We start from the raw sequence: 18,240 nt of genomic DNA, 5'->3' as shown, positions 1-18,240 counted from the left end.
GCTCCTGAAAGCGTATGTCCACTCGAGTCGCTAGGGTAATCAGGGCGTCCAGGGTGGACGGTACGTCACGTCCAGCCAGCTCATCTTTGATTCGACCCGATAATCCTTCCCAGAAGGCGGCGGTTAGGGCCTCGTTATTCCACCCGAGTTCTGAAGCCAAGGTGCGGAAACGGATGGCGTATTGACCCACCGTCAGTGTTCCCTGACGTAACCGGAGAAGTGATGACGCAGACGCGGAGGCGCGTCCGGGTTCGTCAAAGGTGCTGCGAAAGGCCTGCAGGAACTCCTGGAGGTTCTTGGTCATAGGTTCCTCCTTCTCCCACAAGGGGTTCATCCACGCCAGTGCCTCGCCCTCTAGGTGAGACATGATGAAGGCAACCTTGGCTTGGTCGGAGGCAAACAGATGTGGCAGCTGCGTGAAATGGAGGGAGCATTGGTTTATAAACCCCCTGCAGGTCTTGGGATCTCCGGCGTACCGGGGTGGTGAGGCCAAACGCAGTCTGGAAGCATCCGAAGAGGCAGCCACGGGAGCGGGGGTCGTGGCTTGACTAGTGGAGGCCCGGGGCGCTGCAGATGTGACCGAGGCTTGTAGCATGTTCAAGCGGGCGTCCACGGAGGTCATAAAATTCAGCATGCGGGTCTGGACTTCACGCTGGCGTTGGAGTTCCTCATGCAAGGCCGCTAGTGCTTCGGCGGGATCCATGGCCTGTTCTTACTGTTAGGGCCAGATGGACGGGTAGACCCTGGAGGTGGATCCACTGGGCCGAACTCCCGGATGAGGGAAAGGAGTCCGGTAGCCGGAGCACTTTAGGTAGCAGGACAGTCCGTGCACTGGGAGAAAATGGAGAAGTCCCTGGGACCACGAGGTCACTGATGGTGGTCCGGGTGACGGAGCTCAGGTTCGGAAGCCGTGATGGTGTCAGGCGGGGTCCGGAACCGTTGGAGCGAGATGACGGGTCACCGCAGGGATCCGAGATGGTACGGACTGTCAGGATGGCAGATGGGCAGCGTTCGGGGTTCGAGGTACAGCAGGACCGGATGGCGATGCAGGATCGGCTCTAAAAGACAGAGAGGTAAGTATCTCACAAAACACAAGGAGACCTGACTCCTAGCTTGGGAAAACACGAAGAACAGGCCCCGCTCCCTTGGACATTAACCCCCTATATACCCTGTACCTGTGTGCATCATTTCCTGTTAGTTGACACTGGCCCTTTAAGAAAGGGTCAGTGACCGCGCGCGCGCCCTAATGCGCATGCGCACGGCCCGGGTGCCAGAAGCCAGGGCAGGAAGCTGAGAGGAGGACGCAGGGGAGCCGGCCAGGGACTGGGAAGCCGTCGGGCGCCAGGAGCGGCGACCAGGGGGCCTGGGAAGTACGGGCACCGGAGGCTGGAGAGCGGGGAGCGTGGCAGGTGAGCCGGGGAGTGGAGCAGAGGACCCGGGGAACGGAGCAGGGGACCCGGGGAGCGTGACAGATGCTCAGGTACGCTTGATGCTCAGCCCATTGCGAGTCATATACAGTCTCTGAATAGTTTTCACTGGGGTTAAAAACAACTTTTTCGGATGTAGTGTTCTCCCCCAAAAAGCTACACCCTCTCTCCCCTGAAAGTGCTCAGTTTATGGCTGGATGTATGTGGTCGCAGAGTCGAACTGCTCAGTCATTGATTTCCATTGGGGTCTTAATCAAGTCTGGTTCTTGAACTGAATTTTTACCAAAGTCCGGCTGAACTCAGCGAACCCAAAATTCCACTGGTCCTTTCATCTCTAGACATTAGTAGTCACAGAGTCCTCATTCATGGAGGTTTTTTCTTTATTTTCGGTGTACTTTTGACACCGTTGCTCAAAAAAACCCCACCTGGATTCCCCTAAAAGTTGTTCTGTTCCGTTGTTTAGTTTTGCCAATTTCTTCACTGTAAAGTGGAACTCCACAGAAACTGATTGACACATGCGTATTCAGTGAATTTGATGCTAATTTCCAAATAGGTAGCAAAAGGGTCAAGGAGATATACATAATCCAACCATCAGTTGGAACAGAAGGACTCCTAAAACTTAACTTTTAATAGCGTGAAAGTTAAAAGTGACAGTGTCACATAAAAGGTGAACATAAAAATGAACATGTATGTTGGGTTACATAAAAGGACAACAAGGCCCAGCATACATGTACAGCACAGAAGACAAACAAACAATCCCTGGGAATCGCAGTATTCACAATATTTCACGCTATTAAAAGTTAAGTTTTAGGAGTCCTTCTGTTCCAACTGATGGTTGGATTGTGTATATCTCCTTGACCCTTTTGCTACTTATTAATTATCGAGTGTGGGTCTACAATTTATTAGTATCCAGCTTATAATTCTTATTAATTTCCATAGGGAAGCTCCAGTAGTGAAAGGACAGGTGTCTGTAATATAGAGGTCATTCACTGCATGTTCAGGTTTTGGAAAATGTCATACCAACAATCTGTTCTTCACCATCAGATCAAATCATTTGCCACTCTTTGTTCAGATGCATCCACTTCGTTCAGATTGGAGTTACCATGGACTGAAAGGAATCATCCCGTCTGTCCTACACTACAGTTTGTTAGGATACAATTTTTTCATTCCAGATGCAATAGGTAAAGGCTGCTTTTTTCCTTAAGTTGAGTTTATTTACAAATGATTGTTTGTTTCCACTTTTTTTATTCCTCAAACCTTGCTCGACAATCTGTTCCTGCTTTTACTAACATGTCCACCATAGTCCACTGATTCTACTAAAATTGTAATGTGTATGACTCAAATCTGCCCCCCAAAATTTTTGATTTCAGGAACCTTTATTTGATCACAGTCTATACAAGATGATACCTAGAACTGAAAACATTCTTAGGCCTCTCTCACACTCACGTGAAAATCATGCACGTGCCGCGAGATACTATTTTCCTTGCGTGTTGCGTTTGGTAAGTACGTGTCTCCGGTACGTGCGGGCCATGTCTGTTCTACATGTGCTACCCGCGATAACACACGGAGAACGGGTAATTTGAATACTCACGTGGTAGATGCTGCTGTCCAGGGTGCTGATCTTCGGCTCCAGCCCCGCCCACTCCCCGCTGATGCTGCTTCCGGCCGAGTGGAGGGGCGGAGATCAGCGCCCGTGACATCACGCCCACCTCCTTAACACGCTCATAATGTGCAGCGGTTGGCAGCAACTGTTTGCAGCGGAAGATTTTGCAGGGCTGGTGGAGGTGAGTATGTGTTTTTTTTTATTTTAAAATAATGACACGTGTTTCTCCGGTGCGTGTCACACGGGACCACATCCATACTACATCCGTGTGGTACGGGTGCGGGCCGTGTGACACCCGTGATGCCAGAGGAAACGTGGACATGTCGGCCATTTTTTAACACGCACAAACGTACAATGCACACGGACACATGTTCCGTGTGGATTTACGTTAATATGCCTGTTACCATAGGGTAACATTGGTGTACGTGTGTACGTGTATCCGGTACGTGAGAAAACTGCCAACCGGAGGCATGTACGTGTGAAAGAGGCCTAACACAGTAGAAGACTGTAGAAGAGACATCAAAAACACAATGATCGAATGTTTGTTTGGCCAACACCACTCTTTTCCAATCTCCTGATTGTCTGCATGAATATTGGATGTGTATAAGTTCTGTATGGGGAAAGGGAGTAACCCCTGCCAAAAATCTCTGGTGGTGGCTTATCTCATGCAGAAATGAAAGGTTAAATGAAATACAACCCCTCAAACATTTTCTATCCTGCCATCTGCCATCAGTGGAAAGTAGGGAAGGTCTCATGCCTATTAAATGGTGGGTCAATCCTTCTGAAATTAACAGCTTTAATATTTATTATGCATTGCTTATATAGCGACATCGTATTAGGCAGCACTTTACATACATTACCATCACTGTCCCAATTGGGGCTTACAATCTACAGTTAGGTCCAGAAATATTTGGATAGTGACACAAGTTTTGTTATTTTAGCTGTTTACAAAAACATGTTCAGAAATACAATTATATATATAATATGGGCTGAAAGTGCACACTCCCAGCTTCAATATGAGAGTTTTCACATCCAAATCGGAGAAAGGGTTTAGGAATCATAGCTCTGTAATGCATAGCCTCCTCTTTTTCAAGGGACCAAAAGTAATTGGACAAGGGACTTTAAGGGCTGCAATTAACTCTGAAGGCGTCTCCCTCGTTAACCTGTAATCAATGAAGTAGTTAAAAGGTCTGGGGTTGATTACAGGTGTGTGGTTTTGCATTTGGAAGCTGTTGCTGTGACCAGACAACATGCGGTCTAAGGAACTCTCAATTGAGGTGAAGCAGAACATCCTGAGGCTGAAAAAAAAGAAAAAATCCATCAGAGAGATAGCAGGCATGCTTGGAGTAGCAAAATCAACAGTCGGGTACATTCTGAGAAAAAAGGAATTGACTGGTGAGCTTGGGAACTCAAAAAGGCCTGGGCGTCCACGGATGACAACAGTGGTGGATGATCGCCGCATACTTTCTTTGGTGAAGAAGAACCCGTTCACAACATCAACTGAAGTCCAGGACACTCTCAGTGAAGTAGGTGTATCTGTCTCTAAGTCAACAGTAAAGAGAAGACTCCATGAAAGTAAATACAAAGGGTTTACATCTAGATGCAAACCATTCATCAATTCCAAAAGTAGACAGGTCAGAGTTAAATTTGCTGAAAAACACCTCATGAAGCCAGCTCAGTTCTGGAAAAGTATTCTATGGACAGATGAGACCAAGATCAACCTGTACCAGAATGATGGGAAGAAAAAAGTTTGGAGAAGAAAGGGAACGGCACATGATCCAAGGCACACCACATCCTCTGTAAAACATGGTGGAGGCAACGTGATGGCATGGGCATGCATGGCTTTCAATGGCACTGGGTCACTTGTGTTTATTGATGACATAACAGCAGACAAGAGTAGACGGATGAATTCTGAAGTGTACCGGGATATACTTTCAGCCCAGATTCAGCCAAATGCCGCAAAGTTGATCAGACAGCGCTTCATAGTACAGATGGACAATGACCCCAAGCATACAGCCAAAGCTACCCAGGAGTTCATGAGTGCAAAAAAGTGGAACATTCTGCAATGGCCAAGTCAATCACCAGATCTTAACCCAATTGAGCATGCATTTCACTTACTCAAATCCAGACTTAAGACGGAAAGACCCACAAACAAGCAAGACCTGAAGGCTGCGGCTGTAAAGGCCTGGCAAAGCATTAAGAAGGAGGAAACCCAGCGTTTGGTGATGTCCATGGGTTCCAGACTTAAGGCAGTGATTGCCTCCAAAGGATTCGCAACAAAATATTGAAAATAAAAATTTTTCTTTGGGTTTGGTTTATTTGTCCAATTACTTTTGACCTCCTAAAATGTGGAGTGTTTGTAAAGAAATGTGTACAATTCCTACAATTTCTATCAGATATTTTTATTCAAACCTTCAAATTAAACGTTACAATCTGCACTTGAATTCTGTTGTAGAGGTTTCATTTCAAATCCAATGTGGTGGCATGCAGAGCCCAACTCGCGAAAATTGTGTCACTGTCCAAATATTTCTGGACCTAACTGTATATCCCCTATCAGTATGGTTTTTGGAGTGTGCGGGGAAACTAAACAGCCCAGAGAAAATCCATGCAAACATGAGGAGAACATACAAATTCCTTACAGATCTTGTCCTTGGTGGGATTTGAACCCAGGACCTCAGCACTGCAAAGCAACAGTGACGACCACTGAGTCACCGGACTGCCCATTGGGTTCATCAACATTCATGTAATGTATATGGCCAGTTTAATATTTAGTAACACTGCACACTCTAAATTGCGTTTAATTGAACGAAAATATTTTTTATTTTTTTAAAAAACAAAAGCCAAGCAAAGGACGTGAACTTATTATGACAGATAATTTTCTGTGACGTTTCGGCCTACGGTTCACAGAATTTTACTGTCAAGGTGGTTCAATGTCCTTAGAGAAGGCTAAATGTCATAGTAGTAGTAAAGTGATTAGAGCAGGGGTAGTCTGTCCCAGATGTATAGGATGTGCGAGCTGAGTCATGTAATTGCCGGCGCACCCGCACCTTGGCTCCATGTGAAGACTCACACTGAGTCAAGGTGCGGGTAAAATTCTGTGAACAAGGCCGTAGGCCGAAACGTCAGAGAAAATTATCTGTCATAATAAGTTCACTTCCTTTGCTTGGCTTTTGTTTTTTTAAAAAATAAAAAACATTTTTGTTCACTCATACGCAATTTAGAGTGTGCAGTGTTACTAAATATATTACTAGGGTGTTTACCCAACTACTTGCACCTCGTATCTTTCAGAGTGCACGCCTTTTCCCTCATTATATAGCTAGTTTTAGTCAGGACTCAAGGTCCTAGGTAAACATATAGAATCATAGAATGGTAGAGTTGGAAGGGACCTCAAGGTTCATCGGATCCAACTCCCTGTGAGTGCAGGTTTTCCTACATCATCCCAGCTATATGTTATCCAGTGTTTATATAGGACCCTAGCGGTTAAAAGAAACTTGACAAGTTCATTGTCTCTCCCGGTTCAATAAAAAGTAAAGTAGAAATTATATTTAAACACTTTTATAGATGACAAGTCGAGCTGTAACGCTTGTCACTTCCTTACGGGGTCGCATGAACGGAAGGGTAATCAGGAGAGCCGGGGTCTGGTAACAGGAGGTCACATATAATCATAAGGGGTAAACAGAGATGTAGTCAGGGCACAATTTGAGGGTCACAATACCAGGAGAGCATGTAGTAGTACTAGCAAGCAAAGACGTAATCAGATAATGGTCCAGGGTCCAAGACAGGAAGCACAACAGAAATAGGGTGCAGGCAGAGGGAAGACCAACAACAGTCCGGGGTCAGAGTACCAAGGTCAGAATGCTAGCAGACACGCAAACTATGGCAACACAGCAGAGCCAGAGAATACAACTGGAAGAGTACTGGAGGAGCATGCTCAGTAAAGAAGCCTGAGCAATTACCCGGAAGATGAAACGGCACCTCCCAAAGCCAACCGGGACTCCAGTATAGTGTCCAAGTTGCTAGTTCATTAACAAGGACGGCGCCTCAGAGCATCTTCAAGGGCAAGATGCTCTGCACAAAGGACTAGACACACTGCCCGATCTGTAAGTGCCGCCGAGCATCTCCAGGTCTGTGAGATCCTCTGAACAGAGAATCGTGACATGAGCTCTATGTAGTTATATTTTATTATCTAACCAAGTGGAAAAGAACAGGTAATCACAGAAGTTGCTTCTGGTTAACAATATGCCATATTTTTAGCTCAGAGCTCTATGATGATGACGTTCATTGCAATGCATTGTCAGATCGTGGAAAATCACACAGTGGCACTAATATTAGTCTGCTGAAAAATATCCAACAACGCAAGTTTGCTGCTGCAGTTTTCTTTGAGATGTTGGTGTTGTTTTCGAGCTTCTTGGCAACCTCTAAATGTGAATGGAAGCCAATACGTGCTCCTGGTCAACTGACTGCCTTTTACTCTCGGTAATACCCTCCCATTCTTCACACCTGTTATGGGTGGGCAGAGGCACGTGAGATCATTTTTAGCGTTTGAAACCACTTAAACGCCCCCCCAAAAAAAGCACTAGGGCTCATTTTTGGAGGAGGTTTTATTCTTGGAGAAACATGATTGGGGGTAAGTTTACCCCCCCCCCCCCAAAAAAAGAGACTCATACTTACCAAACCCGGAGGACGTCTGCGTGGCTCCCAGGTCCTCCCTGTGATCTCCGGTGGGTATGCTGCTCGCCGTCCTCAACTGCTTCTCACAAATCACACACTCACAAATAGACACACAAAAAGACACACTCACAAATAGCAGATCACACACAGACTCATAGACTCACTCATTACATCCAGCGTTACAGAATTCTTTCGACCGCAGGGAATGATGGAAGTCACGTGTCTGCAGGTCCTGTAAGCAAGCATTGCAGTGGGTCCTTGCGCTCCACTGCACAGCCTCTCAGGATTCTGCTAGCGAGAAGAAATCAGTGTCGCTGGATATAGTGAGTGTGTGCGATCTGATGTGTGTGCGATCCGATGTTTGTGTGTGTGATCCGATGTTTGCATGTGTGAGATCGGATGTGTGTGGGTGTGCGATCGCTGCAGGTCCTCCAGCTCGGCGTCTGGTGATAATGATTGTGGGATGCCCGCTGTATATAATGAAGTGTCCTGCAGTATCTTTAATAACATTTTTAGCTGCACGGACACTTCATTATTGAACCGCGACTCAGGCTTACTTTCGAGGTAGGGCTTATACAGTATTTAAGTCTTGCTCCGAAAATGCTGAAAATTCCTGCAAGGGCTTATTTTGGGGAGGTCTTATTTTTGGAAAAACACGGTAGGAATAATTTTGGAAACACTAGCATCTCAGCTTCTGGTTAATGCTCAAAAATGTAATGCACCCATTAGCAATATGTGTTTTCTGCATAGTATGTATTCCAAGTACAATACCCGTAATTTCTTCCCTTGTATTCCAGGTGGGACACTATCTGATGAGTTCATAACAGATGTGGAACTTTTTATCCGATGGCTGCAAATTGTTACCTTTCTACCTGTTATGTCATTTAATACTCCTCCATGGGTTTGCTGTGATAACTGGGTAATGTATCCAGGGATTATCGGGATTATATTCTGTCCTCTGATTTCTGCATTTACAGCATACTGGTGTCATAAATAGCACTTGAATTATATGGTGTGAGGGCAGCTTCGGTTAGCAAGGGCAGCCTAGGAGATGTCATGTGCAAAAATCAAAACCCTACGGACCGCATGTTTCTCAAAAGATCATTGGAAGGGGCTCATTTTAGACCTTTGTTGGTCATAAACCTATTCAGAGGCTCATTGCATACACATTTATAAAACTCTTAAAATATTTCTATATTATCTTTATGTGAAAGAGCAGCTATTTGTGTCTTTGTAATTGAAAGTTAAGCTCCAACCTTATAAAGATAATTTACTCTCAGAGTTGTGAAACCTTGTGATTAAACACTTAGGTTGTGGTTCTTGCAGGACTCTTGTGTAGCAGCACACAAAAGGGGGCTTTACACGCAGCGTTTGTGCGTCACGGGAGAATCGCAGCCCGTGGCGTACAATATCGCTAGTACCCGTGACACATACTTACCTGCCTAAAGACGTCACTGTGGCCGGCGAACTGCCTCTTTTCTAAGGGGGCGGTTCGTGCGGCGTCACAGCGACGTCACACGGCAGGCGTCCAATAGAAGCGGAGGGGCGGAGAGCAGCCACAGGAAAGTCACGCCCACCTCATTGCCGGAGGATGCAGGTACGGTGTTGTTCGTCATTCCTGGGGTGTCACACGTAGTGATGTGTGCTGCCTCAGGAACAACGAACAACCTGCGTCCTGCAACAGCAACGATATTTGGGATTTGAACGATGTGTCAACAATCAACGATTAGGTGAGCATTTTTGATCATTAGCGGTCGCTCGTATATGTCACACGCAACGACGTCGCTAACGAGGCCGGATGTGCGTCACGAATTCCGTGACCCCAATGACATCTCGTTAGCGATATTGTGCGCCACGGGCAGCGATTTGCCTGTGACGCACAAACGACGGGGCAGGTGCTTTCACGAGCGACATCGGGATGTCACTGCGTGTAAAGCAGCCTTAAGACATCCAAATACTTCAAAAAAGGCCTCTTTTACACGTCCGTGCAAAACACAGACGTTTTGCAAAGACCGTGTTGAAGGTGCGTATGGCTCTCCGTGTGCCGTGATTTTGGCACACTTGTGTTCTCCGTGTGCTATCCATAGAGAACAGGACCTTTTTACTAACCTGACCCTGGGGCTGTCTATGGCACTGCTGCTTCCGGGTCTGCGGTGCAGTGAATATTCATGAGCATAATGAGAGGCCCCAGAAGCAAGTGACAGCAGCAGCCAGAGACTACCTCAGGTTGGGTAATATTAATCCTCTTCTATAAGCTTCTTACCTAAAGTTATACATAAATAGATATTCTGTCTCCTAATACTAAAATGTAAGCTTTAGTGTTTATTCACCTGACATTTTTTTATTCAGATATGGAGTGAGTCCACTTTGAAACCATATGAAAATGTGTCCAGAAAAGGTTCAAAATAATAAGCATATTACTTTGTATGTAAAAAAAAAACCTTGCTGTTTATATGTTCAGGCTTTTCAGTGTCTTTTAACTGGTTCAGGTTTACAAAAATGCCAAACAGTTAAATGACGTAACCTGATCAATCCTCAGGCTCTTTCTGCTTGGAAGACGCTCCATACTTACAATAACATGTTTCCCTGAAATAAGACCCACCAAAAAATAAGCCCTAGCAGGATTCTTTGGCCTTTTTGGAGTATGCGTAAAATAGTAGATCTACTCCAAAAATAAGCCCTTGTTGCAGATCATCATACTAATAGTATCCTAAGGTAGGCCTTGAGCAGTCCTTTCAGTATAGGTGTCTTTTATTGGTGTACGTTGCTGTAAGCCCCGGTAGTTTATAGTCACTTGCCAGCTAATTAATGGAATGAATATTCACTCCTCTTCCCGCCCATAATCCAGCCTATACCTCTGCCAGAGTCAGTGATTAGAACGTGTGTTAAGGCATCCCCCAAAAATAAGCCCTAGGGCCTAGGGCATCTTCTGGTGCCAAAAATAATATAAAACACTGCCTTATTTTTGGGTAAACCTGATACAAGTCAATCGTAAGGGATGCTTGGATGATGCCCGGGTGTCAGTCAGTGTTTTTGCTTCAAAAATTACTGTCAGTTTCTTCATTGTTGAATGGGGTTTAAAAAAACATCCAGAAAAGCTTAGTATAAAAGACGCTATGAAAACATTGAAAAAACACTTTAAAAAACTACTGGAAGTCACCATGTTCAAAAACAGTGCTCATTAAATAACCAATAAATGCTAAAACGATGCTACAAGAAAGAAAATCCCTGTGCTTTGTGTAATAACCAGCAGGTGACGGGATACGCAAGGACTGCACGGAACCACGGGGATTAACCAATGCAAATTTAATAACGTATTGCTCAACGCAAGTGGGGGAAAAGCGCGGGAAAGGAGGGGGAGAGAAGCGGGAAGGTGCACAGCAGTAAATATAATGTAATATACATACAACTACTTTGACTAGTTTGTCAAGGGTGCGAAGCCACAGATTGTCCTCCAAAAGCAAAACACAAAAATCCTTATTAAGCAAAAAAAGCAGAGTCCTTGTTACTTTACTCTTATAACACAGTGCAGAATCTTTCCCTATCTGTCCCTAACTAAAAGTAGTGTGCACACTTAACTGCCGGTTTTAGCCTGGGATACCTCGTCACCGTTGGGGCCCGTATTCCGCCGGCAGACACCTCTAAAGTTCAGTCTTTGCCCCGGATCTGTAACTTGCCCATGCTGCCTGGCTCCTCGCTCCACATCCAGCCTCTTTGGATCTGTAACATGCCCGTGCTGTCTGGCTCCTCGCTCCACATCCAGCCTCTTTGGATCTGTAACATGCCCGTGCTGTCTGGCTCCTCGCTCCACATCCAGCCTCTTTGGATCTGTGTCTTGGGGAGACGCCACGCAACACTTAACGAGGTACTTGGACCTCGTTAAGCAGGGCAGACTGCGGCCATCTATTTTATAGCACAGCCGAGCATCCTCCTTTCTGCAAACAGCCACCACGTAGACACGCTCCTCCTCCTCCTTTCGTCACATCCTGCTCCAGGACTGTACCAAGTCAGTCGGAGCAGCAGGGGCTTTGTGCCCGCTGTTCTCTGTTTTGACAGCAGGTGGCAGCATAGCACAAGGAAAAGTCCACAAACAGTCTTCTAACCTATATATGTAAATATTAACAGGTCTTACACTTTGTAAAGTGTCTTCCGCTTGAAAAAATTGTTGACTTTGCCCTTCTGGAAATAAAGTTGTGTGTGCACACATTCCCTTAAAAAGTTTTTACCCTATATACAAAATAACATATCATGTAGCTAGACTGTTAGATTTTGAATGTTTTATATTGTGGTTTAACTACTAAAACTATTGATCAATCATATGGTTATTTTCAGGTACTGAACCTAACAAGGCGATACGTACAAAAGCATCAAGATTTGGTTTCCCCACTCTTACTAAAATATGCAGAAGACTGGCTGAACACAGGGATCCCCATCTTTAGACCTGTCTGGTGGCTGAGTCCAGATGACCCAGTAGCCTTCACAGTAGATAATGAGTTTCTGATTGGAGATGAGGTGATGGTTAATAAATTAGTATAAATATTGGCTGGTTTTAAAGGGGTTTTCTGAAGATTGAAAGTTATTCTTTATCCACAGGAGAGAGGACAACTTATTTATTGCTGTATGTCAGACAGCTCGAATCCTAAGTGGTCCCAAAAAGAGTGTACTAAAATGTTTTCTATGAAGTCCATATTCACACGAGTATTGTCCGATGGCTGTATATAGGCAAAAAGAGTCTGTTCCTCTGTCACAAGGAGCTGTAGAGACAAAGTGTGCCACCACATGGTGCTTCAGAGATCTGCCAACTGAGGATGGCATGTTCCTTTGTCTATGTATACAAATCAGAAACATATGGACATGCAGATCGTGCCCATAAAATATGGGTGCTGTGTTATGTCTATACAACTTATCCAACAAGAGGCATGGCCTAGAAGAAAATGGATGTGATGTCATTGGTGTGTCACGCTTGACAGACAGTCCTGTAGTTTTCAGATGTAGAAAGTTGCAGCGTTTGGCTACACAAGCTGCTCTCTGATTTTCCCATTTTCCCTGCTTGGTTTTCATCCTTTTGTCTTTAGGACCCTGCAGATTTCCTGACCTTTTCAGCTGTTAATCTTCAGCACTTTCATTTGTGTCTTTAAATACCTTAATTTCCCCTTACCCTGTGCTGGTGGTAGATCTAATACCCTCAACAAGTCATCAGTGCAAGCAGTCTGCTTGTATTCTTCTGGAGAAACTTTGTTGTTGCAGTTCCTCTACCTAAGTACCTGAGTCATCCTGGAGATAAGTCATTTGTTTACTTTCTCCTGAGTGTCATTACCTGTGTCTTCTTTAGAGCTTGGTAAGGTTGACTAAGGGTACCTTCACACTTTAGCGATGCAGCAGCGATCCCACCAGCGATCTGAACAGGTCAGGATCGCTGCTGCATTGCTACATGGTCGCTGGTGAGCTGTCAAACAGGCAGATCTCACCAGCGACCAGTGACCAGCCCCCAGCCAGCAGCGACGTGCAAGCGACGCTGCGCTTGCACGGAGCCGGCGTCTGGAAGCTGCGGACACTGGTAACTAAGGTAAACATCGGGTATGGTTACCCGATGTTTACCTTAGTTACCAGCGCACACCGCTTAACTTAGCGTGTGCAGGGAGCAGGAGCCGGCACTGGCAGCGTGAGAGCTGAGGAGGCTGGTAACGAAGGTAAATATCGGGTAACCACCTTGGTTACCCGATGTTTACCTTGGTTACAGCTTACCGCAGGCTGTCAGACGCCGGCTCCTGCTCCCTGCACATTCAGGATTGTTGCTCTCTCGCTGTCTCACACAGCGATGTGTGCTTATCAGTGGGAGAGCAACAATAAAAAAACGAACCAGGGCTGTGTGTAACGAGCAGCGATCTCACAGCAGGGGCCAGATCGCTGCTCAGTGTCACACACAGCAAGATCGCTAGTGAGGTCACAAAAAACGTGACTCAGCAGCGATCTCAGTAGCGATCTCGCTGTGTGTGAAGTACCCTAAGTTAAGCGGTGTGAGCTGGTAACTAAGGTAAACATCGGGTAACCAGACCCGATGTTTACCTTAGTTACCAGTGTCCGCAGCTTCCAGACGCCGGCTCCGTGCAAGCGCAGCGTCGCTTGCACGTCGCTGCTGGCTGGGGGCTGGTCACTGGTCACTGGTGAGATCTGCCTGTTTGACAGCTCACCAGCGACCATGTAGCGATGCAGCAGCGATCCTGACCAGGTCAGATCGCTGGTCGGATCGTTGCTGCATCGCTAAAGTGTGAAGGTACCCTAAGTGCACATCCCATTCATTCCCTACTTAGAGCTCACAGATGTGGCATATCAAGATGCTGATTAGACAGATGTGCCTTAAAGGCCCAGTCACACTAAACAACTTACCAGCGATCCCAACAACGATACAACCTGATAGGGATCGCTGGTAAGTTGCTAGGAGGTCGCTGGTGAGATGTCACACTAAGCGACGCTCCAGCGATCCCACCAGCAACCTGACCTGGCAGGGATCACTGGAGCGTCGAACACGTGGAAGCATGCTGCGCTTGGTAACTAAGGTAAATATCGGGTAACCAACCCGATATTTACCTTGGTTACCAGCGCACACCACTTAGCGCTGGCTCCCTGCACACCTAGCCACAGTACACATTGGGTTAATTACCCGATGTGTACTCTGCTACGTGTACAGGCAGCAGGGAGCCAGCTTCTGTGGACGCTGGTAACCATGGTAAACAGCAGGTAACCAAGAAGCCCTTACCTTGGTTACCCGATATTTACCTTCGTTACCAGCGTCTGCCACTCTCACACTGCCAGTGCCGGCTCCCTGTTCCCTGCACACATAGCCACAGTACACATCGGGTTAATTACCCGATGTGTACTCCGGCTACGTGTGCAGAGAGCAGGAAGCCGGCACTGACAGCTGAGAGCGGCGGACGCTGGTAACAAAGGTAAATATCGGGTAACTAAGGTAAGGGCTTCTTGGTTACCCGCTGTTTACCGTGGTTACCAGCGTCCGCAGAAGACGGCTCCCTGCTGCCTGCACATTTAGTTGTTGCTCTGTCGCTGTCACACACAGCGATCTGTGCTTCACAGCGGGAGAGCAACAACTAAAAAATGGCCCAGGACATTCAGCAACAACCAATGACCTCACAGCAGGGACCAGGTTGTTGCTGGATGTCACACTAAGCAACATCGCTAGCATGTTGTGCCTCAGCAGCGATGTTGCTAGCGATGTTGCTTAGTGTGACGGTACCTTAAGGTCCCATCACACACAACGAGATCGCTAACGAGATTGTTGCTGCGTCACCGTTTCTGTGACGCAGTAACGATTTTGCCAGTGACTTGTTATGTGTGATACCTATTTGATCATCACCTGTGTGATCAAGCCCCTGCTGTGAGATCGCTAGTCGTTGCCGAAGGGTCCAGACCATTTTCTTCAAAGGGGATGTCCTGCTGGGCAGGACACATCGCTGTGTTTGACACCTAACAATGACCTCCTATACAGGTCGCTCATCGTTATACAGGTCGCTCATCGTTACTGCATCATTGGTAAGGTCTGACTGTGTGACATCTCACCAGTGACCTCCCAACGACTTAGGGGTACTTCACACACAGCGAGATCGCTACTGAGATCGCTGCTGAGTCACGTTTTTTGTGACCTCATTAGCGATCTCGCTGTGTGTGACACTGAGCAGCGATCTGGCCCCTGCTGTGAGATCGCTGCTCGTTACACACAGCCCTGGTTCGTTTTTTTATTGTTGCTCTCCCGCTGATAAGCACACATCGCTGTGTGTGACAGCGAGAGAGCAACAATCCTGAATGTGAAGGGAGCAGTAGCCGGCATCTGACAGCCTGCGGTAAGCTGTAACCAAGGTAAACATCGGGTAACCAAGGTGGTTACCCGATATTTACCTTCGTTACCAGCCTCCGCAGCTCTCACGCTGCCAGTGCCGGCTCCTGCTCCCTGCACACGCTAAGCTAAGCGGTGTGAGCTGGTAACTAAGGTAAACATCGGGTAACCATACCCGATGTTTACCTTAGTTACCAGTGTCCGCAGCTTCCAGACGCCGGCTCCGTGCAAGCGCAGCGTCGCTTGCACGTCGCTGCTGGCTGGGGGCTGGTCACTGGTCGCTGGTGAGATCTGCCTGTTTGACAGCTCACCAGTGACCATGTAGCGATGCAGCAGCGATCCTGACCTGGTCAGATCGCTGGTCGGATCGCTGCTGCATCGCTAAAGTGTGAAGGTACCCTTACCTGCGATCCTTATCAGGTCGCATTGTTTTCGGGATCGCTGGTAAGTCGTTAAATGTGATGGGGGCTTTAGGCTGGACACAATAAAAGGCCACTCTAATATGTGCAGTTTTATAATACAGCACAGTGCCACAGATGTTGTAATTTGGAGTCATGCTGACTGCAGAAATATCAGAGTTGTTGCCCATTCATTGTAATAAACAAACACATCAAAGTTTGTATTCTCTTAATATATTGCAGTTGTCATGTAATATAACACTGTGTACATACAATTGTTAATTTTGCCTTTCTACCCAGTAAATTCTACTCTTTTCCAGTAAGTATATGAAATCACATGATTAAAAACAGACTTGCGGAATCCTTCTAAGCTCTATGTAGAAAAAGGAAGTCTCTTTTCCCTGCATGAGTCACAATTGCAAAGGTCAATGGCAGGGAAGAGTAGCAGCTTAGTCAGGACTTAGGCGGGCTTTGCACGCTGCGACATCGCAGGCCGATGCTGCGATGCCGAGCGAGATAGTCCCCGCCCCCGTCGCAGCGGCGATATCCTTGTGATAACTGCCGTAGCGAACATTATCGCTACGGCAGATTCACATGGACTCACCTGTCCTGCGACCGTCGCTCTGGCCGGCAACCCGCCTCCTTATTAAGGGGGCGGGCCGTATGGCGTCACTGCGACGTCACACGGCAGGCGGCCAATAGGAGCGGAGGGGCGGAGATGAGTGGGATGTAAACATCCCACCCACCTCCTTCCTTCCGCATATCCTACGGAAGCCGCAGTGACGCCGGTAGGAGATGTTCCTCGCTCCTGCGGCTTCATACACAGCGATGTGTGCTGCCGCAGGAACGAGGAACAACATCGGACCGTCGTGTCAGCGTAATCATGGATTACGCCGACGCTGCACCGATGATACGATTACGACGCTTTTGCGCTCGTTAATCGTATCATCGAGCCTTTACACACTACGATGTCGCCTGCGATGCCGGAAGTACGTCATTTTCAATTTGACCCCACCGACATCGCACCTGTGATGTCGTAGTGTGCAAAGCCCACCTTAGAGGGGAATGATTATGAAAATATTAAAAATGTGGCAACAAATCTGAAAAATGCCCAATCTTCAATCTTTGAATTGTTATGCCTTAAAACCAGAGAGAGTTGTCACACTAAATAGTTAATAAATAACATTTCTCATGTCTACTTTACATAAGCATCATTTTCGAAACATATTTTTTTTTGTCAGGAACTTAGAAGGTTTCAACGTTTATCAGCAATTTCTCATTTTTTCCAACAAACTTTACAAAAACAATTTTTTGGAGGACCACATCACATTTGAAGTGACTTTGAGAGGCCTAGGTGACAGAAAATACCCAAAAAGTGGTCCCCACATCTCTGTCTGTGCCGGTCAGCTGTCAGTAACTGCTGTCGGCATGGAGCTGTCACTGTGCGTTTTCAATCCATGTTATTATGCGTGAACTGACACCTGCTTATGACGTGATATGTCCTTCATTGGTCATAAAGGGATTAAAACTAAAAAAACAATCCTAAAGAACATTTTAACTAATCATTTCAATGGACATCTGAATGAGCCCTAATAAGCACCAAAGGGACTTAATGTGTCTTTGTATCATTCTCTATTCACAGATGTTAATCGCTCCTATTACTGAGAAAGGCAAGATTCAGAGAGACATTTTCCTGCCTGGAAAAGATTATAAATGGATGGACATGAGCACATCCCAGGTGTTTGATGGAGGCACAGTACTACACAACTATAACTGCACTCTGCGCGAAATTCCTGTTTTTATGAAGAAAACACCATAGAATAATGTAGTTATTACAAATCTGTGTATCCCTTCTAAGAAGACTAAGTAGACGTGACTCTTATTAGAAGATAAGTGCATTTTTAAGGCACTCCAAGAATTAAATATTTGTAATGGACACATTCTACTAATAGTTCTGTAAATAATAATTGTCTAAGCACATTCTTGTTATACATAGATGAGATGCACAATATGAGTGGCACCACTGCTCATCTTTTCCTGGAAAAGTCATGGGTGTTCCCTCCATTTAAAGGGAATCTGTCAGCAGATTTTTGCTATGTAATTTTGAGAGCAGCATAAGTAGGGACAAAGAACCTGATTCCAGCAATATGTCACTCAGTGGCGTAGCAAAGGGGGGGGCGGAGGGGCGGTCTGCCCCAGGCGGCACGTGTCAGGGGGGCGGCATTTTGGGGGTAAATAATAAAAAATAGAAAAACAGAAGAAATAATAATTGTTGATTAACCTCTTAACGAC

The 18,240-nt window shown here is 46.2% G+C and overlaps 1 protein-coding gene across 1 annotated transcript in view; it reads left to right on the top strand.

The window, feature by feature from the left end:
* Nucleotides 1–17,986, top strand: part of LOC142255018 (SITS-binding protein-like) — a 127,970-nt gene extending 109,984 nt beyond the window's left edge. Inside the window, exons 7-10 of the mRNA XM_075326444.1 lie at nt 2,472–2,608; nt 8,499–8,620; nt 12,034–12,213; nt 17,591–17,986. Coding sequence (XP_075182559.1) covers nt 2,472–2,608; nt 8,499–8,620; nt 12,034–12,213; nt 17,591–17,767 — 616 coding nt within the window. The 3' untranslated portion in view covers nt 17,768–17,986. The remainder of the gene's footprint in view (nt 1–2,471; nt 2,609–8,498; nt 8,621–12,033; nt 12,214–17,590) is intronic.
* The last annotated feature ends 254 nt before the right edge of the window (nt 17,987–18,240 follow it).

This window comes from Anomaloglossus baeobatrachus, chromosome 10 (genome assembly GCF_048569485.1).
Source record: "Anomaloglossus baeobatrachus isolate aAnoBae1 chromosome 10, aAnoBae1.hap1, whole genome shotgun sequence".
Lineage (NCBI taxonomy): Eukaryota > Metazoa > Chordata > Amphibia > Anura > Aromobatidae > Anomaloglossus > Anomaloglossus baeobatrachus.
Note: the sequence above shows the minus strand (reverse complement) of the source record. Positions and strands in the feature narration are given on the sequence as shown.